Raw genomic sequence first — 26,538 nt, 5'->3', positions numbered from 1 at the left:
GTGAAATAGGGAAACAAGCAGAGGCTGCATGGGTGCAAAGAGAGAGAAACCAGGCATGTTCTTCTTCCCATCAGGAAGTGATATTCAGCCACGTCTGGGGATGCAGGGAGTCCATAGGCTGAGAAGTGTTTGGGGTGGACAGACGAATTCATAATGAGACTCTCATCTCCTCTCTGCCTTCTCTCTCCTCCGCTTTTCTTGCTGAGTGTAATGGCATGTGGCCTGGACTATCCCTTGGATCTCTTGAGGTCAGCTGCCCTACTGATGCCTCCTCCCTACTACTTGCCTTCCTCTACCGTACATTCCTTAATTGGAGTGAGATGGGAGAGAGCCTTGATGCTGTGCTCGCACTGCTCTGCGAGAGACCAAACAGGGGTATGATATCAGTCAGAGATTCACAGAGTTGCAGGGTTTGGAGGGATGTCTGGAGATCCTCCATGTGCCTCCATGTTATCCATTCCCCTCTCAAGCCTGTGCTGTGATGTCTTTGGAGAGAGATGTTTCTCGGTGGTCATTCTGGGAAGTGGTTCTGACTGTTGTTCTTAGCAATTAGTGAGACATTTCAGGGGTGTTTATATGTACCTCTGCTTCTTGTCATGTTTTTCAGTGAGGTGGACAGTGGGGTTGGGTGAACCACTAGGAGCCAAATTAAGGCTGCATAAAAATGTCCGGTGCTCTTCAGAGACTGTTTTTCACTTTGCTCTTCATGCTACTTTTTATGTTCTGACGATCTCAGCACTGTGTAACAAGTAATAAAGGAAGACTGCACCTCCTCGGAGAGCTCCTGAATGGCCCTACGAGCCAGCACAGTGAACCTGGCACGCACATAAGCACCCACCAGACTCTTACTTGCTCCCCACCCTCTGTTGATCCATTTCCTCTGCCTGGCTGGAGGCGGGAACCCTTTCATCCCGACTGACTATCCGTCACACTGATCTTCCACATGTGAAGCAGAAGTCCCTTCATTAGGATCAGAAATAAGAAAGGGCCTTCACCTACCTCTGAGGGACTGCACTTTTGACTTTCCGCTCCTCACTCAGGGTCAGTAGTGGCCACCTGCTGCAGGATGTGCAGTGAGGCCGAGACGGCACGTCAGGACATAGAGGCAGTGAAGCTAGACCTGAAGTCCAGGGACACTGTGGGACTGGTAGACACCTGCCAGTGATAGTGACAGTGCTTTGTCACCTGCTAGTGACAGTGCTCCCCTAAGAGAGCCAACTGCTCACTGTTCCAGGTTACTCCTGGTGGGGAAAAGGTGATGGGTCCACATGTGCCTCACATTATCTCTGAAGTCTCCAGAGCAGCTGATGTCCTGCTGGCACCTGGAGTGTTTGCAGAGCGGAGTGAGTGATGCAGAGGCACAGACTGAGATGCAGCACAATTTTATTGAGTCAAAAGAGGAGAAGAAAATTGCTCCAAGGGGTGGCCAACGTGCAGGAATAACCAGGGACAGAGTCGGCCCTGTGTGGCCATGGTGGACGTCCCACCAGCTGTCCATCTGCCTTTTCCACAGCGGGAGAAGGGCCAGCATGTCCTCCCCAGGCTGGATTCCTGGGCTTGAGAGACCAGCGGGGCATAGGTGAAAAACTAGGCATCGGGAGGAAAGGGAAAGAGCGGAAGGGGGGAAAGGCAGACATGGACAATGCTTCCTGAGAGTCCATGTTGGAGCTGTTCATTTGCAAGAGGTATTGGCGTAGCTTGGATCCTATGAAAACAAGATCCCGATGCTCCACTGCAGGTCTGTCAATACCTTCTGGGTCCCGGGTGGTCTTTCTCCAGGGCCGCCGCCAGCAGCTTTAGCAGGGGAAGCACCGCCTGCCACCGTAGCGGCTGCCAAGCCCAGAGAGGCCAAAGCCTCCAGAGGAGATGGGCACACCCTCAGAGCTGAGGATGCTGCCAACGGCAGCGGAGGTGGAGGATCCCACGGCGGTGTTCTGCGGGAAGGAGCTGAGGATGGGTCCGGGCAGGGTCACCACCACGGGAGAGGGCTGGATGAAGACATTGGAGTCCTGGCACTGCCTGACGCAGGGCTCGTTGCAGCTGTTGGCCAGCGGGGTCGGGCCGCAGGGCTGGCAGGGCAGGCGCGGCAGGCACTGGTCGTAGCAGGACATGTCTTGTGTCTGGAGAGGCACCTGTCAGGAGAGAGGGTCGGCAGGACACGGGAGTGAGAGAGGAGCAGCCTGCCATCCCATCAGGAGAGAGCCAAGGCACTGTGCTGGCTGGGGATAATGGGGCCCTGTAAGGAAGGCTGTGGTCTTCTCCTTCCCTGTGGCCCCAGTGGTCCTGCCAGCAGCGGCCAGGCACAGGCAGGTCAGTGCCTTGCCTGTGCTTCAGGAGACCTCTCAGCCAAGATACCCCACTTGCTGCCCCCTGCCCTCTCCCAGTTCTTGCTGCCATGCCAAGGCTCAACGTAGGATGAAGACTCTTGCATGAGCAGAGAAACTGCGGAGAAAGAGGGGATGGTGAAAGGGCGTCAGACTCACCTTGTCCCCAGGGAGATGGAGGCAAGAGAAGTGGATGAGAGAGAGAGGGGATGGGCCCACTTTTATACTGCTTGTGTGCTGCCTCAGGCCAGCAGTCACTCTAAGCAAGCAGTAATTTTCCAAGAGACTCACCTCAAATGCAAATAATCCTTCCTAATGGCACAGGTTCTGCTTTTTGTTTCCATCAGCTCTGCCATTTAATTTCCTCATTCCTGTCATGACTATTTGGCCAAGAAAGTTTTTGTCAAGTGCTCGTGTGGGGGACCCAAGGAATGGTTGGCAACTCCCTTAGTAGGAAGAGAACCATCTCCCCATGGCCCTACAGGCTGCAGCCTAGCACCTTCTCGTCCTTACAGACACGCCACATGGTTCTCTCATCTCCCTGCCTCTCACTCAAATCTGACAGTAACTGGCCATTGTGCAGCAAGCTCAGAACCTCCAGCCGCCAAGATTTCCGTCAGGTAAAAGTGTCAGGCGGCCTGCATGGGGGAAAAGAAAGCTGCTGGCCAAACTCAAAAAGAAAAATATGAAGCCTCTGGAGGATGGAATCAAGGACGGGTAGAAGTCAGAAGAGAAGCATCTCCTCGCAGCACTAAAAGCCATACACCTAAGGCTTCTCTTCCTTACATACGTGCTACGTGGTTCTCTCTACTCCCATCCTCTCTCTCTAATCCCACAGTCACTGGCCATTGTGCAGCAGGCTCCAAATGTCCAGCCACCATGGTAAGTGCTGGACGGACAACTCAGCAGGGCATTTGCAAGCGCTCAGGGAGATTCGTTGTCTGATTTGACACTAGCTTCCTTCTCCAAATGACAGAGCTCTGAGAAGTGGTGTTTTTCAGGACCCCGGCCTCGCTGAGTAGGATGGGCTTATGTTGAATGAGAATGTGAAAGGCAGCACTGGCTTCAGTCTCTATGAAATGCTGGTGGTCAATGACCTAAAGGCAGCCACGAGGACACAGCAAGCTCACAAACCTGGAATTCTGGAGAGCAGACTTTGGCCTTTTCAGGAATTTAATTGGTGGAATATTCAGAGAGAGGATCCTGGAGGGCAGAGGAGCCCAAGGAAGCTGGTTAATGCAGAAGGATCACCTCCTGGAAGCTCAGGAGCGAGGTATCCCAAGAAAGAGGCCGTCAGATGAAAGGGTCAGGAGGCCTGCATTGTGGAACAAAAAATCGTTGGCCAAACACAATCTCAGGATTATGAACCCTCTGGAGGATGGTAGCAAAGATGTGTAACCTGAGAGGAAGACAGCCATAGTGTCTGTCCAGCCAGAGATCAAGGTGAGGGAAGCTAAAGGCCTGACGGAATTCAGTCTGGCAAAGGACATCAAGGGCAACCAAAAAGGCTTCAACAGGGGTCTCAGTGGTTGAAGGAAAATAAGAGAATATGTGGGCGTTCTCCTGAAGTCCACAGGAGACCTGTTTACTGGGGACAGCAAAAATGCTGTGGTCCTGATTGTCTTCTTTGTTTCTTTCTCATCCAGCAAGTGTGGCTTTCAGGAATCCCATGGCTCAGGGGCCAGGCTGAAAAACTGGAGCTTTCAAGATGTTCCTTTGGGACAAGGAAGGCTTGAGAAAAGTGGATAGTTTTAACACATTAGGCTCATCCGTCCCACGGTAAGATGCGCCCATGAGTGCTGAGGGAGCTGTCCACGCACTCTTGTAAACAAAGGCTGGTGACTGGGAGAAGTGTCCCAAAGCCTGGGGGAAAGTGCATGTCACTCCTGCTTTAAGAAGACCAAGAAGGAGGAGCGAGGGAGCTAAGGGACTGTACGTTTTCAGTTGTATGGAGCTGCTGGAGCAGTGCCTCCTGAAAACGGTTTCCCGGTACGTGAAGGACGAATGTATCAGATACAGTAATCAGCATGGATTTACTGTGGAGAAGTCACGGCCTGATCAAGCTGATAAGTGTCTACAGTGAAATAGCCTGGTGGGCGGGGAAGAGAACGGGATATATTCTTGCTGGAGTTCTGTAAGGCTTTTGACACTGTCCTCAATAAGATGGTCGTAGTGAAGCTGTTGAGGAACGGTCCGAGTAAGCCCTCCTCAGCCAGACCAAAGAACAGCTCTGCTGGGGCAGCATGTGTCCTCTCCTCTAATGAGCAAGGACTGCTGGGTCCTGGCACAGTTGGGTAGCTGGGGACGTGTGTGGAACGGATGTGATCAAGAAGATCACAGTTACAACAGTTCTCCCCGACGCCATGAAGCAGGCAAGGTATCCTTGCTGCATGAGCAAAACACTTTCCTGCCCTGCAGACATGGGGGGAGCTGGGACGCGCTCCAAAAGCGCAGGAGAATATGTATAGAAGCCAGGCTTCCTGAAGAGTCTCTCCTGAGAGATGGCAATGTTGAATCTAATTTTGGACTGGCCATGAGCCACCCTTTTGGCGTGAGGCCTCCCCGGCAGGCGTGTTGTTTGCAGGCCGCAACACCACTCTGGGAAGAATCCTACTCAAATATGGAGAATCCATTCCTGAGAAGAGGGGAATCTAGGCTCTGTCCAGAAAATCAGCACAGCCATCTACTCTAGAGACCAGATTCCATGGGGCTTGTTGGGTAAAAACAGGGCTCGGGAAGGCAGTGTTCTACCTACATCAAAGGGCTGATGGCATGGGTTGGCTGATGACCCCAGACCCTGTCATGAGAGTGGAATCATCAGTCAAGCAAACACTCAAACGTGTTCCCAGAACAAATGCCTTTGAGTGGAAAGGCATTTGCAAGGCAGCAGAACTGCCCACCTGCCGTTTCAGAGAGATGAGCAAGGAGAGAAAAGGGCCGAATGAGTTCCCAGGCAAAGAAGGCTCTGAGTGTCCAGGACAGGGCTGCACTGACAGGACAATATGCCCTCCTTGCTGATAAGGTGGTTACAAATAAGGTCATGACGTTTCCCCTGGTACAGGTGCTGTGCCTGTAGCACGGAATCCCTCCAGCACTTGGGATGCGTCTTTCACCCACAGTGACGTGTTTCTGCAAGGAAACTCCTTGCGCCTGTCATCCTGAAACTTGAAAGGTGTCTCTATGGCCAATTTGTGAAGGTCGGAAACAAGGAAATGAAATGTCAGGGTTGACAGAAACCAAAAGCCTAACCTGTGCCATTAGGAGGAATAATTTGCATTTGGGGTGAGTCTCGTGGAAAATTACAGTCTGCGTAGAGTGACTGTGGGCCTGGGGCAGTGCAGGAGTGGTATAAAAGCAGGCCCAACTCCTCACTCAGTCATCCACTCGTCTTGCCTCCATCTCCCTGGGAACGAGGTGAGTCCAAAGCTCTTTCACAACCTCTTCTTCTGTTGGGATTTCTCTGCACACACAAGTGCCTCCATCTTATGCTGTGTTTTGGGAAAGAAGATTTCCCCTGTTAGAGGGAAAGGGGGCAGCAGGAGTGACATGGAGAGGTGCTGAGTTTTGCCAGAGTTCTCCTGAGGAGCAGGCTAGGCACTGACCTGCCTGTGCCTGGCATCTCTTGTCTGTTTCTACGGAGCTATGGGGAAAGAGAAGACCAAGGGCTTCCTTACGCAGCCTCCATATCCCCAGCCAGCACAGTGCCTTGGCTCTCTCCTGATGGGATGGCAGGCTGCTCCTCTCTCACTCCCATGTCCTGCCGACCCTCTCTCCCAACAGGTGCCCCTCCAGACACAAGACATGTCCTGCTACGACCAGTGCCTGCCGCGCCTGCCCTGCCAGCCCTGCGGCCCGACCCCGCTGGCCAACAGCTGCAACGAGCCCTGCGTCAGGCAGTGCCAGGACTCCAATGTCTTCATCCAGCCCTCTCCCGTGGTGGTGACCCTGCCCGGACCCATCCTCAGCTCCTTCCCGCAGAACACCGCCGTGGGATCCTCCACCTCCGCTGCCGTTGGCAGCATCCTCAGCTCTGAGGGTGTGCCCATCTCCTCTGGAGGCTTTGGCCTCTCTGGGCTTGGCAGCCGCTACGGTGGCAGGAGGTGCTTCCCCTGTTAAAGCTGCTGGTGATGGCCCTAGAGGAAGATCCCCAGGGCACACGAAGTCTTTGTGGGGCTTGAGACAGAGCATTGGACCAGCTCAGTCGCACCAAAAACGTTGAGGTGTGACTGCCTTTCCACTCTTCCGTTTCTCTTCTCCTTCCTGTGCCGTTACTGCTCACCATCTTCTCTTCTGGACAGTCATTCTCACAAAGCCCATGTAGGGAGGACATGGTGGCCCTTCACCTTCTGTGGAAAGCTCAGATGGACAGGCAGCAGAACATCTACCAGCTTCACGCATTGCAGGCTGTCATCTGCTCCTGGTGATTCCTGCACGAGCAACCTCCATGTTCTTGCTTCATTAAAGTTGACTGCATCTTAATCGTTGCCTCTGTGTTATCCATTCCCCTATAACGCCTGTCATGATATCTTGGGATTGCGGTGTTTCTCTGTGGTTATTCTGGGAAGTGGTTCTGACTGTTGTTCTGAAGAATTGGCAAGACATCTCAGGAGTGTTTACTTGAACCAACCACTGCTTTTTGTCACGTTTTTCTCTGACTTTGGCTGTGGAGTTGCGTGAACCTCTAGGAGGCTAATTCTCTCTCTGTAAGGAAAGCTAAAGTTGTTCAGTGACTACGATTCACTTTGCTGTTCCAAATACTTTCTGATCAACTCAGTAGTGGTAAGGAAGGTGGAGACTGTAGCTTCCAGGGAGGAAAACTCTTCCTCTTAAGAGAGCACAGCAGAACTTGCTCCACATGCTCAATGTCTTTCTTCTGAAGAGTCCACAGTTGAGTACAGTGTTCCAAATTCAGTCGTCTGAGAAGTGAGCAGAAGGTGAATGCTCTAGCATTTGGGCTCCTGGATACACTCCTGCTCTTCTATTCCAGGATGCCTTTTGTGTCTTTGGTGTCTTACCATAGAATCATAGAATCACAGAATCGCTAAGGTTGGAAAAGAGCCACAGGATCATCCAGTCCAACCATTCGCCCTTCACCAATGGTTCTCGCTAAACCATGTCCCTCAACACAACATCCAAACGCTCGTTGAACACCACCAGGCTCGGTGACTCCACCACCTCTCTGGGCAGCCCATTCCAGTGCACTCAACAATACCTTCTGGGTCCCGGGTGGTCTTTCTCCAGGGCCGCCGCCAGCAGGAATGGCCCTATAAGTCACCACAATGACTCTTGCATGCACAGAAGTGTCCATCAGACTTTTGGTTGCTTCCCACCCTTTGTCATGTTGGGATGGTAATAGAAAGTGAAAGTGTGAAAAGAATTCAGATGTTGCTATAAATACACTGTAAGAAGAGAAGGGAAATTTAAATGAGATAAGAAAGGGATGAAAAAAACTGTCAGTTTTCAGATCTGAACAGGATACTGATGCCCAGCCAGCCTCTGCTGGATGGCTCCTATGATATGACTCTCCTTGGTTTAATTGTTGCACAGAATTTGATATGGCATCTAGAACTCCTAGTGTTAATTCCAGCTGGCCTTTAATGCTTTGTCTCATTGTAGTCTTCTGCCCATTGAGGTGGTTTCAGAATGGCTGCCAACAAATTTTTTCTATGCTGCTCTCTCACTCTCCTTCTTGAAAGAATAGGGGACAATGTCAATTTGATAGAAGGAAAAGATTGATGGGTTGAGATAAGATGATGATAATTAAAGGAAAGTGAAATAGGGAAATATGCAGAGGCCGCATGGAAGTACAGGGAGTACAGGGAGAGAAAACAAGCTTTTTCTACTTCCCATCAGCAAGTGGTATCCAGCCATGTCTTGGGAGGTAGGGAGTCCATAGGCATAGAAGTTGTCTGGGTGGATGGATATGTTCATCATGAGACTCTTCAGTCCTCCTTCCCTTCCCTCATCTTTTCTTGCTGAGTGCAACATCACATGGTCTAGAATATTCCTTGGGTCTCTTGGATTCATCTGGCCTGGTGATGCCTCCTCCCACAACTTTCCTTCCACCAGCATACAGGTTTCTGTTGAGGAGAAGTTGGAGAGAGCCTTGGTGCTGTGCCTGCACTACTCTGCAAGAGGTGAAACAATGATATGATATCAATCACACAATCACAGAATTGGAGGGGATTGTAAGTAATCTCTGCAGATTCTGTAGTCCAAGCCCCTTGCTAAAGGGTGTTCTGTATTTTAAGTTGCAGGTTAGAAGGCATCTCTCTCTCCAATTGATACCTTTTATATTGTATTATCTCTAATTCCTTTAAAATCCCTATTAAATTATCTCACCTGATCTCTTTCTCACTTCTCCAATGACTTTGTGTGGCTGGAGGGATGGGGGGAGAGCCTAACCATCCTGTTGTGTGACAGAATACCCTCAAGCTGTGCCAGTAATTTGTTCCCAACTTGTGGAATGATAGTGATGGACATAACAGATCTACTGGAACTGCATTATGATTTTTAATGGAAATTTTGGCACTGTGCCAACTTGCTACTGTTTGTTAAAGAAGAAAAAAATGGGCTTTTCTCCCTTTTTAATGCAGCTTTTTCAGTGATTGCATACAATCTTGCTAATCATGCTTCTGATCATGTTACTTAGAATCTATTGAAGCTTTTTTCTAAGAAGGCGACTCTGTTCTCTGGGGCTGTGTCTATCTATGTAAAATCTTGAGAGCACTGGTGGGGACACTCATCCAGTGCTTGTATACAATGTAGCATGGTTTAAGCCTTAAAAATTGCACTCAGGAGGGTGGTAATGACTTTACTTCCTCTGTGGCCTTCCCAGAGAATTTGCCAATGGGAGAGGAAGGACAAGAGCTGTCTATTCATATTTTCAAATTTCCCCCCTCTCACATTTTCCTTTTCCTTCTCTTGAAATTTTTACTCATTTCTGGAATGTCCAAACTGTCACAACCATATTCTCATGTTCCCTGAATGTGCTTTTCATTATCAGTATTGGTCGTAGATCTTCCCCAAAGCTGTATAATATTGAGTGGCAGGGGGTGTAGAGGAATGTGGGAGAAAACTTAAAGAAGTGGGTGCCCATGTTGTCATAGAGTTTCACTCTCGAACACCTACCAAAAGTTTAGGCAGGTATTTAAGAGAGGAAGGTTGTAGCTCTGGCAGATCTAAGGAGGCACAAATTGTCTGGGGTCTGGCTTATGTCCACTGAGCACTGTTCAACACTGTTGAAGGGAGAGTGTCTCTGAACCTGCAATGTAGGCTCAACCAGAGAGAGAACCTCTGTTAGTGTCAGTTGCTCCATAGAAGGAAGAAAGTTGCAGTGAAGATCATCTTGCTTAGAATGGAAAGAGATCACAAAGAAAGAGGAAGAAGAAGTAGAGGAAGAGAGAGAAGAGGAGGAAGGAGAGGGGCCACTGAGGAAACCATTGAAGAAATGAAATATGTGAAGACAGAGACAATCTATTATTTGAACTGAAGTCAAAGGCACTGAGGTGGTATGCCACAATTGACATTGCTTATGTGTTCTTTTCCACTGCCTTGGCAGAATAGTGCAGGCCACAGTTTGCCTTTACTTGGAGTGATGTTCAGTATATCTGGAATTTTTTGCCCCCGGGGTGGAAATATAGCCCAACCATCTGCCATGGACTAATCTAGACTGCACTGGAACAGGGTGAAGCTCCTGAGCACCTGCAATACATTGATGACATTATTATGTGGAGCAATACAGCAGAGGAAGTTTTTGAGAAAGGAGAGAAAATAATTCAAATCTTCTATAAGCTGTTTTCACTAGTAAGTCCTGTCCAGGACCAGTAATAATTTCCTGTCCAGGAAATCCAGTTCCTGGGAACAAAATGGCAAGATGGACCTTGTCACATCCTGATGGATGGGATCACCAAAATCACTGCTACCTCCCCACCTACTAGTAAGAAAGGAATATTATCTTTCCTACGTGCAGTTGGTTTCTGGAGAATGCATATCCCAGATTACAGTCTCATTTTAAGCCTTCTTGATCAGCTGCCAAGAAAGATCACTTTTGTATGGGGCCATGAACAACAAGCGTTTGAACAAATTAAACAGGAGATAGCCTGTGCAGTAGTCCTGGGACCAGTCCAAACAGAACATCATGTAAAAAACTTGCTCTATACTGCAGCCAGGGGGAAGGGCCCAACCTGGAGTTTTTTGCAAAGGACAACAGGAGAGGCTGGAGGTCTACCCCTTGGCTGTGGGAGTCAAGGATACAGACGATCTGAAGGGTGCTACTCTCCAATTGAAAAGAACGTATTAGCAGCAGATGGTAGCACAGAGGCAAACCCATTTGGACTGCTGAATTGTAAAAAAACATTGTTACCCAGGTAGAGAATATGGTCATGAAGGTGCATCATGTACATGCTCATGTATTCAGGAGCCAGGACATTGAACATAAAAACAACCAGCACGTAGAGAGGACTGCTAGAATTGATATGGCTCAGACAGATTTATGCTGGCAACACAGCAGTGAGTTGTTTGAAGCTCAGTGGACCCATGACACCTCAGGCCACCAAAGAAGTGGTGCAACATATAAATGGGCTTGAGTTCAAGGTGTGGACTTAACCATGGATGACACTATTGTGCAAATTATTCATGAATGTGAAACATGCTGCAATTAAACAGTCCAAGTAAATGAAATCTCTCTGGTATGACAGGTGATAGAAAAAATTATAAATATGGAGATGTCCCTGCCTATAGAAGGAGGGTTGAAACTAGATATTTTTAAAGATCCCTTCCAACCAAAACCATTCTATGATTCTATGATTCTGTGATTCCATGATAGTATTTCCAATCCTGCACCAGCTTCCAGAAAATTTGAAAGACACAATGGATTATTAAAAACTCTGTGGATAGCAATGTGTGTTGGAACACTCAAGCATTGGGATAAATATCTAGTAGAAGCCACTGGGTTAATCAAAACCTGGGGATCTGTAAATCAAGATAGCCCTGCCCAATCCAGTCTCTTTTGTACTGCAGAAGGGGATAAAGTCTGTGTAGTACATATGAAAAAACATACTAGGGAAAATGGTTAGGGTTACACCACCCTTGGGCAAGGACTACAGTACTCAGACTGCTCTAATGATTCTTCTATGGCTTAGTGATAGGACAAGGGGGAATGACTTTAAACTAAGACAGGGGAGATTTAGGTTAGGTATTAGGATGACGTTTTTCACTTAGAGGGTGGTGACACTTTGGAAGGCTCATGGAATCCATGATGACAACTTTCTGGTCCAGGTAGTGAACAGACCAACCAGAGGTGAAGCATTGCTGGACCTGCTGCTCACCAGTGCAGAAGAGTTCATCAAAGGCATCAATGTTGGAGGCAGCCTGGGCTGCAGTGACCATGCCCTGGTTAAGTTTGTGATCTCAAGGTATGTGGGCCTGGCAGAGTGGGGTCAGGGCCCTGAACTTTGGAAGAGCGAACTTTAAGCTGTTCAATGGATTGTTGGCCAAGATCCCCTGGGATGCTGTCCTTTAAAGATAAAGATGTTGAGGAGAGCTGGCTACTCTTCAAGGATGCCCTCCTGAAAGTAGAAGAGGTCTCCATCCCTCTGAATAAGAAAGTGGGCAGACGAGATAGGAAACTGGCATGGCTCGGCAAGGACCTGCTGGGCAAACTGAGGGCGAAGAAAGGTGCATACAAGCTCTGGAAACAAGGGCGTGTCACCTGGTAAGAGTACAAGAATGCAGTCCGGACTTGCAGATATAGGATCAGGAAAGCCAAGGCGCAGGTAGAACTGAACTTGGCAAGGGATGTGAAAAACAGTAAGAATATATTCTACAGGTACATTGGCCAGAAGAGACAGGCCAAAACAGGTGTACCTTCTTTAGTACATGTAAAAGGAGAACTGGCTTCAATGGACAAAGTGAAAGCTGAGGTACTGAATGAGTTATTTGCCTTGGTCTTCACTGGTGGCCAGGATTCTAGTTTTTCTCACATCCCTGAGCCCTGCACCCCCAAGCCTCTAGGTGGGGACCAGGGGGGTAAATATCTCCCCACTGTAAGGGCAGAGCAAGTCTGAGACAGCCTCATGAGACTGGATGAGTACAAGTCTTTGGGGCCAGATGGTGTGCATCTCAGGGTTCTGAAGGAGCTGGCTGAGGTGGTTGCCGAGCTGCTCTCCATCATATTTGAGAAGTCATGGCTGTCAGGCAAGGTCACAGATGACTGGAGGAAGGGTTACATCACTCTCATTTACAAGAAAGGGAGCAAAGAGGACCCCAGGAACTACAGGCCGGTGACTCTCACCTCTGTGCCTGGGAAGATCATGGAACAGATCCTCCTGGATGACATGCTCGATCACATGAGGAATGAGCGTGTGATCCGAGACAGCCAGCACGGCTTCACCAGGGGAAGGTCATGCTTAACCAATCTGGTGGACTTCTACAATGGAGTAACGGCATTGGTGGATGAGGGGAAGGTGACTGATGTAATTTACCTGGACTTGTGCAAGGCCTTTGACATGGTCCCCCACCACATTCTTATCTCCAAATTGGAGGGATGTGGATTAGATGGGTGGACCACCTGATGGCTAAGGAATTGGTTGAAAGGCCTCAGACACAGGGTGGTGATTAATGGTTCTATGTCCAGGTGGAGGCTGGTAACGAGTGGTGCCCCCCGGGGGTCTGTCTTGGGACTGGTGCTGTTCAACATCTTTATCAATGACATCGACGATGGAATTGAGTGCGCCCTCAGCAAGTTTGCTGATGACACCAAGCTGAGTGGTGTGGTTGACACAGTGGAAGGAAGGGATGCCATATTCATAGGGACCTCAACAGACTTGAAAGGTGGATGGGGCCCTGGGCAACCTGGTCTAGTAAATGAGGAGATTGGTAGCCCTGCCTGGAAGGGGTTTGGAGATTCATGATCCTTGAGGTCCCTTCCAACCCAGCCATTCTGTGATTCTGTGATCCCTAGAGGCATTCAAGGCAAGTATGGATATGGGTATAGGCAGCTTGGTCTACTGGTTGGCAACCCTGCTCATGGCAGGGGGTTTGAAACAAAAAGATCTTTGAGGTACTTTTCAACCCAGGACATTGTATGATTCTATGATTTTATGGCATTATGTGATAACCCCAACAAAAAAGATGCAACTCTGTCACAGAGTTATCTAGATAAATCTGTGCCTGTGACAGGGGGGCAGTAGGCTCGCGGGCCCCCTGGCTTCCTGAAAAAAAATAAAAAAAATAAAAAAAAATGGAGCTGCAGCAACGATCTAAGAAGGAGAACTTATTTTACTAACTATGATGTTGGAATGCAAGATGACACTACATAATACAATCTAATTGAAAGTAAGGATAATAAATCAAATGAAATAAGAGAGAGAGAGTGAAAGAGTGAGAGAGAGAGTGAGAGAGTTTCCGAAACCGAAAGCCCTAACTGATGAAGGCGCACAGCTTGGAAGCATACCCACTCCTCTCCCTGGCAGCAAGCGAAAGCGAAAAAGACCGTGTGCAACCAGATGACGTATCTTCCGTGATGTATCTTCCTTCTCTGACTATGAGGTCCTCTGGGATATGTAGTTGTTCTTCTCTTTTGTCCATGATGTTATGATGTGGAATACCAATAGCAAAATTACAAAACCATGATATTCCACCTCTTACTCTACTTCATTATATCATGCTTAATATATATACATAGAACTACTGACTGCACTCCCCCAGCATCAAATTCCCTTGTGGTACACATTGAACATCCCCATCTTTCTGCATCACCCACCAAGTGGACCCAGGTCCCTGCGCAAAAACAGTTCCACGGAAAGGTTTGCCCTCTCCAGAGGCTGGAAGGACCCAAACTACTTTTCCCAACATGCTCTTTACAAGTACTACAGGGACCTTATCTCCCTCTACAGTATGTAGGGAGCTGGATTGGGTAGGACCATCACAATTGATGGATCCCCTAGTGTTGACCAACCAGGTAACTTCTCCCACTGTATCATTCAATTTTACCAGAAGCTGGTGTATGATAGGGAATATGATAAATCCATTCAATGCCATGTTCTTCGGCCCAAGTATTTATAAGAGAATTTTTGAAATGAGTCCCATTATCTGATTCAACTCTTTCTGGGGTGCCATGTCACCACAGAACTTGTTTCTCCAGACCTAATATGGTGTTTCTGGCGGTAGCATGGGGTACTGCATATGTTACAAGCCACGCAGTGGTCGCTTCCACCACGGTGAGCACATAACGCTTACCATCGCAAGATTGTGGCAAGGTGATATAGTCAATCTGCCACGCCTCCCCATATTTATATTTTTGCCATCGCCCTTCCTCCCAGAGAGGTTTCATCCTCTTGGCTTGATTAATTATGGCACATGTTTCACAGTCATGAATAACTTGTGCAATAGCATCCATAGTTAAGTCCACCCCTCGGTCTCTAGCCCACTTATACGTTGCATCTCTTACTTGATGGCCCAAGGTCTCATGGGCCCACCGAGTTAGAAATAATTCACCCTTGTTCTGCCAGTCCAAGTCTATTTAAGCCACCTCAATTCTGGCAGCTCGATCTACCTGATGGTTATTTTTCTGTTCTTCAGTAGCCCGACTCTTGGGCACATGAGCATCTATGTGACGCACCTTTACAACCATATTCTTTATTCAGGCAGCAATGTCTTTCCATGGTTCAACAGACCAAATAGGTTTACCCTTCTGTTGCCAGTTATTTTGCTCCCACTGCTGTAATCACCCCCATAAGGCATTCGCCACCATCCATGAATCAGTATAAAGATAAAGCACTGGCCACCCCTCCTGTTCAGCAACATCTAAGGCTAGTTGGACAGCCTTTACCTCTGCAAATTGGCTTGATTCTCCTTTTCCTTCAGTGGCCTCTGCAACTTGTCATGTGGGGCTCCACAGAGCAGCTTTCCATCTGCGATGCTTCCCCACAGTACAACACGATCCATCTGTGAACAGGGCATATTTCTTCTCATGTTCTGGTAGTTCATTGTATGGTGGGGCCTCTTTAGCACATGATACCTCTTCTCCTGGTGATGCTCCAAACTTTTTACCTTCAGGCCAGTCCACGATCACCTCTAAGATTCCTGGACGACTGAGGTTCCCCAGCCGAGTTCACTGTGTAACCAGTGCAATCCACTTGCTCCAAGTGGCATCAGTAGCCTGATGGGTGGAGTGTATGGGAACTGTTGAATCACGTCCTGAACCTCTGATTGACCACCTGAGGTGAGTGCTGAGTCAGCTGCAGGGACACAGGTGAACACAATTTCAGTTCACTGAGTGGCCAGGCTCCACCCCTCCTAGACCCCATTTAGGGGCTGACTCCCAAAGAGGAAGGTTTTTTTTATCTGGTGATCCTTCTTCTTGGAGCCCTTCTATGAGCCCCGGACATGGGTAAGGTCTTTTTTTCATTTATCCTTTGTAATGCCATAATCTCCCTGGTCCAATACTTGTATATCTGTTTGTCATACAGTGGAGGGAGCCTTTCCTTTAAACATCTGGTTCAGCACTGGCAGTTGAGGTGCCAGGAGGAGCTGCATCTCAGTACCAGCTACTTTGGAAGCAGCCCTTACTCCCTCATACACAGCTAAGATTTCCTTCTCAGTTGGAGTGTAGCACTCTTCAGACCCCCTGTATGTTTGACTCCAGAATCCTAGGGGTCTGCCTCGGGTCTCCCCTGAGGTTCTTTGCCACAAACTCCAGGTGGGACCTTTCTCTCCAGCAGCAGTGTAGAGGATGTGCTTTACATCCTGTCCCATCCATGCTGGCCCCAGGGCCACAGCACGGGCTATCTCCTGTTTGATCTGCTCAAAAGCCTGCTGCTGTTCAGGACCCTATGTAAAATCATTCTTCTTCTGTGTCACCTGATACAGGGGGCTTATAATAAGGCTACAGTTTGGAACATGCATTCTCCAAAAGCCCACTGCACCCAGAAAAGTTTGTGTCTCTTTCTTATTAATGGGCGGAGACATGGCAGTGATTTTGTCGATCACATCTGCTGGGATGTGATGGCACCCATCTTGCCACTTTATACCTAGGAGCTGAATCTCCTGGGCAGGTCCTTTCACTTTGCTTCGCTTAATAGCAAAACCAGTTTGCAGAAGAACTTGGAATATTTGCTCTCCTTTCTCAAAAACATCCTCTGCTGTATTGCCTCACACAACAATATCATCAATGTATTGCAGATGCTCAGCAGCACTGCCCTGTTTCAGTACAGTTTGGATTAACCCACGGCAAATGGTTGGGCTGTGTTTCCACCCCTGGGGCGAACGGTTCCAAGTATACTGAACGCCCCTCCAGGTGAAGGTAAATTGTGGCCTGCACTCTGTGGCCAGAGGAATGGAAAAGAAGGCATTAGCAATGTCAGTGGTGGCATACCACTTGGCTGCTTTTGACTCCAATTCATATTGGAGTTCTAGTATGTCCGGCACAGCAGCACTCAGCGGGGGTGTGACTTCATTCAGGCCATGGTAGTCTACCGTCAGCCTCCATTCTCCGCTGGCTTTAAGCACTGACCATATGGGACTGTTAAAAGGTGAATGGGTTCTGCCGATCACTCCTTGACTTTCTAGTTGACGAATCAACTTATGAATGGGGAGCAAGGAATCCCTGTTGGTTCGGTACTGCCGTCTGTGCACTGCTTTTGTGGCAATTGGTACCTGCTGCTCTTTTACTTGCAGCAACCCCACTGCAGATGGATCTTCTGACAGGCCAGGCAAAACAGATAGCTGCTTAATGTTGTCTGTATCTACAGCAGCTATTCCAAAGGCCCATCAATACCCCTTAGGATCCTTGAAATGCCCCCTTCTGACGTAGTCAATACCCAGTATGCATGGAGCCCCTGGGCCAGTCACAATAGGGTGTTTTTGCCAGTCTTTACCAGTGAGGCTTATTTTGGCCTTCAACACAGTCAGTCCTTGAGAACCCCCAGTCACTCCAGAAATATGGACTGATTCTGTCCCTTCATGATTTGAGGGCATTAGAGTGCACTGTGCACTGGTATCCACCAGTGCCTTATATTTCTGTGGTTTTGATGTGCCAGACCGTCGGATCCACACAGTTCAATAAACTGTTATCCCTCTCTCCCCCCAACTGAGGGCAGGGCCTCTCTATTCACTACCTGTGGTAACTGGAGCAACTACACTGGTGGTTGGTCTGTACTGTAATTCTCTCACCTGTGCTTGCAGTACAGGAGTAGCTTGGTCATGCCACTTCCTCATGTTTTCTCCATGGTCACGGAGATAACGCCACAAGGCAATATGCGATACAGTCCTACTGTCGTTTCTCACTCTAGCAGGAAAGCGTTTGCCTCCAATAGCTGAGACTTTTGATGATACAGGTCAGGAGGGGGATCCATCTTCTTTAATTAATTGGATTTACATTGGTTTGATCAGTTCTTACATTAGGCCCCTTTGCTTATCCTGATTTTCATCAAACGTTTCTGATACTACTATGGGTTCATCATGATTAATCAATAGAGACACCTGCTCTTGCACTTCACCCAGTTTGTTTGCTAACTCTGAGATGGCTGAAATGAAAATGTGAGTTGGGAGTAGATGTTATTCTTAGTTTTGAAGTGTAAGAATCAATTCGAAAATAGGGGTTTTCTCTGTTGGTCCTTGTATCTGTGGAATGTTGCTACTAGTGTGGGGGTGTATCTTTCTGGTGCTGCTCTTGTAAGTTTTTGCTGTATGTCAGATGTTGTCCTCACTCTCTCTGGATCATGGTTTTGGCGTGGATCATTAGGAGCAAAACTAGGGTCATATAACATTTCCACCATGGCTATTTCCCTCAAATACTGGATACCTTTTTCAATTGTATCCCACATTTTCACTACAGGCTGCAGACTCTCTTTGTAGGGATACCTTTCCCTCACAGCTATTAATATTTGGTCCCAGAGGGTTGCAGCTGCCTCCAAACATCTACTAATTCCTCTGTCAATAGATTTGTCTCTGGCAATGTCTCCTAGCTGCCGGGCTTCATTACCATCTAGAGACAAGCTACTGGCTCCACCATCCCAACAGTGAAGCAACCAGGCGACAAGAGTTTCATTTGGGCGTCGTGTAAATTCTTTTCTTGAGCTTTGGATTTCAGTCATCTTGAGAGGTCGACGAACAATAATAGAGATCTCCTCTTCATTGCTCTCCTCTCCATGCCTCTTGGTTTTTGCTTTTGCCTTTCTTGGTTCTGAGGAAGTCCCCTTGCCTGGATCTTCCTCTACCTCCTCCTCCACTTCTTCTTCTTCTTCTTCTTCTTTTTTTTTGCTCTAGATGCGAGGACACCCGCTTCCATTTCTTGCCTTCTACAGGGGCTACTGACACTGTTACTGCTGTCTGCTGTGACTGATCAGATTTGACTTGAAGATTTCCCCCTTTGGCTTGTACCTCAGCTTGGAAACTCTCTCCAGAATAGTATTATACAGAGCGCAGTAGGCACAAGCCAAGTCCCACATAAACCGTACCTCCTTTGATCTATCTAAGCTGCACCATATCTGACTCAAATGCTGGCTCAGTTTCTCGGGATCCCACAGATGTTCAAGAGTGAAATCCCATGACATCGTGGGTCCCCACACTTCCAAGATTTTTCCTAAACCACTCCATATTCCCTGCCAGTCAGCATTCTGTGGTCTTGTAGGAGACTTCTTCCACTTAGCACAAATGGAGAGGAATACATTCAAGGACATCGATAACATGCACACAAGTATGACCACTAGCTCGGTATTTGAAAAACGTGCAACAAACTGAGAGGGAAGCCTGGAAACCAGTTTGAAAGTCTCAAAAATCAAATTATACAACATTGCATAAAGTCACCAGGCAGGTGCCTCCATCAGTGCCCTTATTTGGTTGTATAAGAACACAATTCCACAGCAAGAAATCATGATGTTAATTATAGGTCAGTAACTGGCACGGAACATGATAGCTTTTAATCCCTTATACAGTGCTCTGACAATAAAGAGCAAGCTCATAGCTGGTAACTGCTAAAGGGAGGGGGGGGAACAGAAGGAAACCACTCAGTACAGTGCCAAGAGTTTGGCGGACTGCCCAGGCTATAATCTAGTCTATGAAGGTCACACCAGCAATGCCTTGTAGTCTTGCAGTCTCTGGCTTAAAGAAACCCTTTTTTCCTACTAATGTTAAAAGCTTCAGATTGCCCGCATTCTCCACCAAAAATCTGTCATGGAGTTATCTAGATAAATCTGTGCCCGTGACAGGGGGGCAGTAGGCTCGCGGGCCCCCTGGCTTCCTGGGAAAAACAAAAAAGGAACAGCGGCAATGATCTAAGAAGAAGTTATTTTACTAACTATGATGTTGGAATGTAAGATGACACGATATAATACAATCTAATTGAAAGTAAGGGTAATAAATCAAATGAAATGAGAGAGACAGAGGGAGAGAGAGCGAGTGAAAGAGCGAGAGAGTGAGAGAGTTTCTGAAACTGAAAGCCCTAACTGATGAAGGCACACAGCTTGGAAGCATACCCACTCCTCTCCCTGGCAGCAAGCGAAAGCGAAAAAGACCGTGTGCAACCAGATGACGTATCTTCCGTGATGTATCTTCCTTCTATGACTGTGAGGTCCTCTGGGATATGTAGTTGTTCTTCTCTTTTGTCCATGATGTTATGATGTGGAATACCAATAGCAAAATTACAAAGCCGTGACACATTCCCAGAGTGTTTTAAGACATTAAAGACACAGCATAGATCCTGGAATACAAGAGCAGGAATGCACACAGGAGCTCAAGGAGAATAGCTGACATCCTAGACAACATTTTCATATAAATGGACAGGAAGGTCAAAGACACAGCAGGACTGGTGCACAGCCCAGAGGTGGGAGTGACAGTGCTCTGCCAAGGGAGTCAGCTGAATGTTGTACCAGGCTGCCCCTGACGGAGAAATGATGATGGGCCCTATGTGTTGCACACGCTTGTTGAAGTCACCAGAGCGGCGGACAACCTGCTGGCACGTGGAGTGTCTGCGGGGAAAAAAGATGTAGAGGCACAGACTGAGATGCACTACAATTTTATTGAGGCAAAAGAGGGAAAGAAAGTTGCTCCAACGGGAGGACATAAAGCAGGAAGCAGCAGGGACAGAGTGTGCACTGCGTGGTCATGGTGGATATCCCCCCAGCGGTCCACCTGCCATTCTTCCACGGAGGGAGAAGTGCCATCAGCTCCTCCCTCGGCTGGCTGTCTGGGTTTGACAGGCCAGAGGAGCAGAGGTGACAAACAAGGCATCAGGAGGAAAAGGAGAGAGTGGAAGAGGGGAAAGGCAGATATGGGCAGTGCATTCTGGGAGTCCATGCTGGCCCCGTCATTTTGCAAGAGGTGATGGTATAAGCTTGGCCGCTCTGAGAAGAAGATCCCAGTGCTCCCTCTCAGGGCCGCTACCAACTTGCGGGTCCCGGGAGGTCATCCTCCAGGAGCACGGCCAGCAGCTTTAGCAGGGGAAGCACTGCCTGCCGCACAAGCGGCTGCCGAAGCCGGAGAGGCCAAAGCCTCCAAAGCCTCCAGAGGAGATGGGCACACCCTCAGAGCTGAGGATGCTGCCAACGGCAGCGGAGGTGGAGGATCCCACGGCGGTGTTCTGCGGGAAGGAGCTGAGGATGGGTCCGGGCAGGGTCACCACCACGGGAGAGGGCTGGATGAAGACGTTGGAGTCCTGGCACTGCCTGACGCAGGACTCGTTGCAGCTGTTGGCCAGCGGGGTCGGGCCACAGGGCCGGCATTGCAGGCGTGGCAGGCACTGGTCGTAGCAGGACATGTCTTGTGTCTGGAGGGGCACCTGTCGGGGGAGAAAGGGCGGAGCAGAAGAAGGGAAGAGTAAGAAGCAGCCTGCCTTCCCAGCACGAGAGTTCCAAGGCACTGTGCTGACTGGAGATATGGAGTCTGTGTAAGGAATCCTGTCACCTTCTCCTTACATTTGGCCCCACCAAGACTGACCAGGCACAGTCAGGATGCTGCCTGGCCATAGCTCAGGAGACACCTCAGGCAAGACCTAGCACCTGTTGGCACCACACCTGCTGCCCTCTTCTCTCTCGCAGCACGAGTTGCTTCCCCAGGACCCAACAGAGGATGAAGGCACTTGTATGTACAGAGAAATCCTGGAGGAGGATACAGTGATGAAAAGGCTTCTGACTCACCTCGTTCCTGGGGTGATGGAGGCAAGAGGAGTGGATGAGAGAAAGAGAAGATGGGCATGCTTTTATACTGCACGGGCACCGCCCCAGGCCAACAGTTACTCCACGCGAGCAGTAATTTTCCTAGAGACTCACCTCAGATGCAAATTATGCTTGCCAGTGGTGCAGGTTGTGGTATTGTTTCCCTCAGCTCATCCATCTCAATTCCTCATTTCTGAAATGCCAATTCTTCCAGGCTGACCTCTTTCAAGCGTTGGTATGAGAGACCTAAGGATCACGCCAGGACAACAGCACCAAAATGAACAGAACTGCAAGAAGAAAAAGTTGTTGGCCAAACTCAAACACGGGAATATGAAGCCCCTGGGAAACAGAAGCATGGACGGGTAATGTGAGAGAAATGCAGCCACAGTGCATGTGCAGCCAGGAATCAAGTGAGGAAAGATTGAGGCCTGATAGAATTCAGTCTGGCAAAGGACAGCAAGGGCAACCAAAAGGTTTCCTGCACGGATCTCAACGGTAAAAGGAAAATAAGAGAATACGTGGGTGTTCTCCGGAAGTAAACAGGAGACCTGTTTACTGGGGCCAGCAAAAGATGCTGCGGTCCTGGTTGTCTTCTCTGTTTCTTTCTTATCCAGCAAGTGTGGCTTTCAGGAATCCCATGGCTCTGAGGCCAGGCGGAAAAGCTGGTTGGAGCTAACAAGGTGTACCTTTGGGTCAGGGAAACCTCGAGGAAACTGGATATTTGTAACACATGAGGCTTATTTGCCCCATGAAGAGATGCGCCCATGAGTGCTGAGAGAGCTGTCTGCTCTTGATCAACCTAGGTTGGTGACTGGGAGAAGTGCTCCAAAACTGGGGGAAAGGGCACGTTACTCCTGTTTAAGAAGACCAAGAGAGTGGAAGCAGGGAACTAGAGGACCAGGGGCTTCAGTTCAGTCTCTCGGTAGGAGGCGGAACAGTGCATCCTGGAAAACCTGGGCCCCGGAAACCATGTTTGTGCTCATGAAGGATGAAAATATCTACAGCATCACACTCAGCATGGATTCGCTATGGAGAAGTCATGGATTGATGAAGCTGATTCATCACAAAGAAACAACAAGCCTGAAGGATGTGGGAAGAGGGCTGTATACATTCTTGCTGGAGTTCAGAAAGGCTTTTGACATTGTCCTCCATGAGGTGGTCATAGTGAAGCTGTGGAAGAATGGGCTGAATGAGTGCTCCTGGGCCTGGAGAAAAGAAACAGCTCAGTTGAGGAGGCAAGCAAGCTCCCCACAAATGGACAAGGGCTGGTGGGTCCCAGAACTGCCAGGTGGCTGGGGGTGGTCATGGAATAGGAGTGATCAAGAGGGGCGTAGCTTCACAAGTTTCTTCTGGACTCAGTCAAAGAGGCAATGCATCCTTGCTGCATGAACCGAACACTTCTCTGCCCTGCTGACAAAGGGAGCTGTGTTGTGGTGAAAAAGTGCTAGTTAAGACCTTTATTCCATGGCAAGCTTCCTGGGGAGACTCTCCCTGTGCGTGGCACGTTACAGTCTAGTTTTGCATTGGCCAGGAGCCACATCCTTTAGGTGTGGGTCCTCCCCAACCGTGCGTGCTGTCTGTAGGCCTGAGCATCGCTCACACCAGGTAGTTCTGCCCCTGAGAGGAGCGGGAGCAAGGCACTGTAAAGAAAACCGGCACAGCCTTCAAGTCAAGTGGACGGACCTTATTCTGTGGGGCTTTAGAGGTAATGGCAGGGCTCGGGAAGGCAACGCTCTCCTTCCACAAAGCAGCTGATGGCGTGAGATCGTCACTGCTGTGCCTGGAGACTGTTACGAGAGTGCACAATGCCAAATAAACACGGCAATGTCTTTCCAGAACAATAAGCCGTGGGTGAAGACGTTTGCAAGCAGCAGAACATGCCACCTGGCTTTTTAGGGAACGAACAGAAGCTCAAGGAGTAGTCTGAGAGACAGACCTTGACGGAGAAGAACAAAATGAGTCCCTGGGCAAAGAAGGTCCAGGGCATTCAAAAGTGGGTCACACTGACACGAGGATATGCCTGCCTTGCTACAAAGGTGATTGCAAATAAGGTCCTGACATTTCCCAAGACACACACGCCATGCCTGAAGCACAGCATACGTCTTCTACCCACACTGACGTGTTTCTGCAAGGAAACTCCTTGTGCCTTTCATCCTGGAACTTGAAAGGTGCCTCCGTGGACAAATTGGGATGGTCAGAAGCAAGAAAATGAAACAACAGGGTTGACGGAAACCAAAACCTCAACCTGTGCCATTAGAAAGGATAATTTGTATTTGAGGTGAGTCTCTTGAAAAATTACTGCCCGTGTGCAATGACTGTGGGCCTGGGGCAGTGCACCAGCAGTATAAAAGGGGGCCCGTCTCCTCTCTCTCAGTCATCCACTCCTCTTGCCTTCATCTCCCTGGGAACAAGGTGAGTCTGAAGCATTTCTACCATCATCTCTTTCTCTGGGATTTGTCTGCACGTATATGTGCCTTTGTCCTAGGTTGGATCTTGGGGAAGCAGGTAGCCCTGAGAGAGGGAAGGGGGCAGCCAGCGCGGCATGATGCTGAACATTACCTGATGTGTCTCCTTAGCTATGAGCTAGTCAAGGTCGTAGCTGTGCCTGGCCGCTCTTGGCGGGACCACCGGGGTCGAAGGGAAGGAGAAGACCACGGGCTTCCTGACACGTCCAACATGTCCCTAGTCAGCCCTGTGCCTTGGCTCTCCCCTGGTGGGATGGCAGGCTGCTCCTCTCTCGCTTCTGTGTCCTCCTGACCCTCTGTCCCAACAGGTGCCCCTCCAGACACAAGACATGTCCTGCTACGACCAGTGCCTGCCACGCCTGCAATGCCGGCCCTGTGGCCCGACCCCGCTGGCCAACAGCTGCAACGAGTCCTGCGTCAGGCAGTGCCAGGACTCCAACGTCTTCATCCAGCCCTCTCCCGTGGTGGTGACCCTGCCCGGACCCATCCTCAGCTCCTTCCCGCAGAACACCGCCGTGGGATCCTCCACCTCCGCTGCCGTTGGCAGCATCCTCAGCTCTGAGGGTGTGCCCATCTCCTCTGGAGGCTTTGGAGGCTTTGGCCTCTCCGGCTTCGGCAGCCGCTTGTGTGGCAGGCGGTGCTTCCCCTGCTAAAGCTGCTGGCCTGGAGGTCCTGGCAAAAGACCTCCGTAGTCCGTGAAGTTTGAAGAAGACCTGAGGGAGAGCACTGGGGCTAACCTCATCTCTCAGAAAACATGCTCCATGACTTCTTTTCCCCTCTCCCATCATTTTTTTTTCTTTTTTTTTTTTCCCCTGTGTCATTCCTGCTCACTGTCAGCTGTCCTGGACTGTGACTACCACTGAATCAGTCTTGGAAGGACTTACTGGCCCTATGCCGTCTGTGCAAAGGGCAGATGAACAGCTGGAGGCACGGCTGCCATGGCCATGCTGTGCAGACTCTCATCTGCCCCTGGTGCTTCTGACAGCAGGGCCTCCCCTTGCACTGACCTTGTTTCCAAATTTTCGCTCATTAAAGATTTAATGCATTTGAATCTGCACCTCTGTGTTACCCTTTGCCTTGCAAAGACTGCCCAGTGGAGGGTAGGGGAGAGACGTTTCAAAGTGTTGGTTCTGGGAAAGGGCTCTTACAATTTTTCTTTTGAACAATTGGCGCTACAGGCTTCTATTATGCATGCCTGGGGAGGAATCACTTTACCCTCCGGTTTCTAAACATTTTGGCTTATGTAGCTTTCTCGGGGGTCTTTACTTGGACCAGCACTTTTTAACAACTTTTCAGAGACATGTTTGTCTGGGGTAACAGAGAAGAGGAAGTTTTTGAGAAAGGTAAGAAAACAGTGCAAATCCTTCTAATGGTCGGTTTTGACGTAAAGCAAAGGGAAGTCATTGATTCCAAAGAAGAGGTCAATTTCTTCAGAATAAAACTTCAGGTGCATTTTCCATATCGGTATGGCTGAGAGCAGGAAGGTAGCAGCTATGTCCCCAGCAGCTAGTAGTAAAGAGAGGCAAGCCTTCCTATGGTATTTCCTGTGGGGTCCTGGAGAATGCACCTTCCAGCCCATAGTCGGCTTGAGTGCCCTCTATATGGAGGGACTCCAAAGAGGACCTTCTTTGAGTGGGGTCCCGAGCAACAAGAAGCCTTTGAACAGATTAAACGTGAAGTAGCTTTTGTGCAGTTGTTCTTGGGCCTGTTTGTGCAGCACCAGCTCTGCAAAGTGGGCTTTCTAGCACAACGAGAGAGAATGGCCTCACCTGGAGCCTCTGGAAGAAAGCCCAGCAGAAACTAGAACAGAACATCTGACTGACAGAGCACTGGAACAGGCTGCCCACGGAGGTGGCGAAGTCTCCTTTCCTGGAGATCTTCAAAACCCTCTTGGATTCTTTCCTCTGCAACCTAGTGCAGAGAACCTTCTTTAGCAGGGGACTTGGACTAGACGATCTCCAGTGGTCCCTTCTGTCTCGCTCCAATTTATAGGAGGGAGAGGAGGTTCTTTGAAATATGTATGCCCGGCGTGAGATTAAGAAACAACGGTTCAAATGTTGGTCCGACCAGTTTATTACAAATGTTAATAAGGGAGATGGGGAAAGGGGAGGACGGACACTATTAAGGATTGGGGTGATGGGGAAGGGAAAGCGAGCGATAGAAAAGATAGAAAGAGGCAAGAATTGCGTAAAGCGGGATCAGTCTCCCTGTTGTGGTGAAGGATCAGATGGCAGAGAGCCCCTCAAGTCTGTCGTGGTGAGTGATAAGCCTCTACCGTTGCCGTGGTTGTGGTGAAGGATCAGCTTCCACCGTTGTGGTTATTGGACCCTCTTTTATCCTCCATTTTCTGCTGCCTACGTGACATTCCTGGGTGCTTGAGCAAGAGTCCTGTGCATACCTCCTGAGATGGCCATTTTCCCTGAGATAAGTCCACACAAAAAGACCGTTTCCCGGCCATTAGCAGCAGCTTATCTCTCTCTCGATGCCCCTGGCCTTGTCCATCTGTGCTCCTTAGAGGATATCACAATCCTTAGCCAGGACCTGTCCATCAGTGTCCTCAAGACAAAAGATTTCTCTGCCTTTGCCCAGGACTTG

At 49.1% G+C, this 26,538-nt stretch overlaps 3 protein-coding genes across 3 annotated transcripts; 2 read left to right on the top strand and 1 right to left on the bottom strand.

The window, feature by feature from the left end:
* Positions 1-1,366: 1,366 nt before the first annotated feature.
* On the bottom strand, positions 1,367-21,496 carry LOC100858100 (feather keratin 3-like). Its single transcript, XM_003643861.5, has 3 exons — positions 21,461-21,496; positions 20,826-21,102; positions 1,367-1,855 (listed from the first exon to the last, which is right to left on the bottom strand). The coding sequence occupies exons 2-3, from the start codon at positions 21,079-21,081 to the stop codon at positions 1,797-1,799; spliced, it is 315 nt and encodes a 104-aa protein (XP_003643909.4). The 5' UTR covers positions 21,082-21,102; positions 21,461-21,496; the 3' UTR covers positions 1,367-1,796.
* On the top strand, positions 5,639-6,803 carry LOC426957 (feather keratin 2-like). The gene is made up of 2 exons (XM_424568.6): positions 5,639-5,738; positions 6,105-6,803. Exon 2 carries the CDS (start codon positions 6,126-6,128, stop codon positions 6,438-6,440), a length of 315 nt encoding a protein of 104 aa, XP_424568.2. The 5' UTR covers positions 5,639-5,738; positions 6,105-6,125; the 3' UTR covers positions 6,441-6,803.
* Positions 21,497-23,854: 2,358 nt separating the features above from the next.
* On the top strand, positions 23,855-25,000 carry LOC100858069 (feather keratin 3-like). The gene is made up of 2 exons (XM_003643860.6): positions 23,855-23,890; positions 24,252-25,000. The coding sequence occupies exon 2, from the start codon at positions 24,273-24,275 to the stop codon at positions 24,594-24,596; it is 324 nt and encodes a 107-aa protein (XP_003643908.3). The 5' UTR covers positions 23,855-23,890; positions 24,252-24,272; the 3' UTR covers positions 24,597-25,000.
* The last annotated feature ends 1,538 nt before the right edge of the window (positions 25,001-26,538 follow it).

Source organism: Gallus gallus, chromosome 27 (assembly GCF_016699485.2).
Source record: "Gallus gallus isolate bGalGal1 chromosome 27, bGalGal1.mat.broiler.GRCg7b, whole genome shotgun sequence".
Classification (NCBI taxonomy): Eukaryota; Metazoa; Chordata; class Aves; order Galliformes; family Phasianidae; genus Gallus; species Gallus gallus.
The sequence above is the reverse complement of the archived record's forward strand: the minus strand, read 5'-3'. Positions and strand labels throughout refer to the sequence as shown.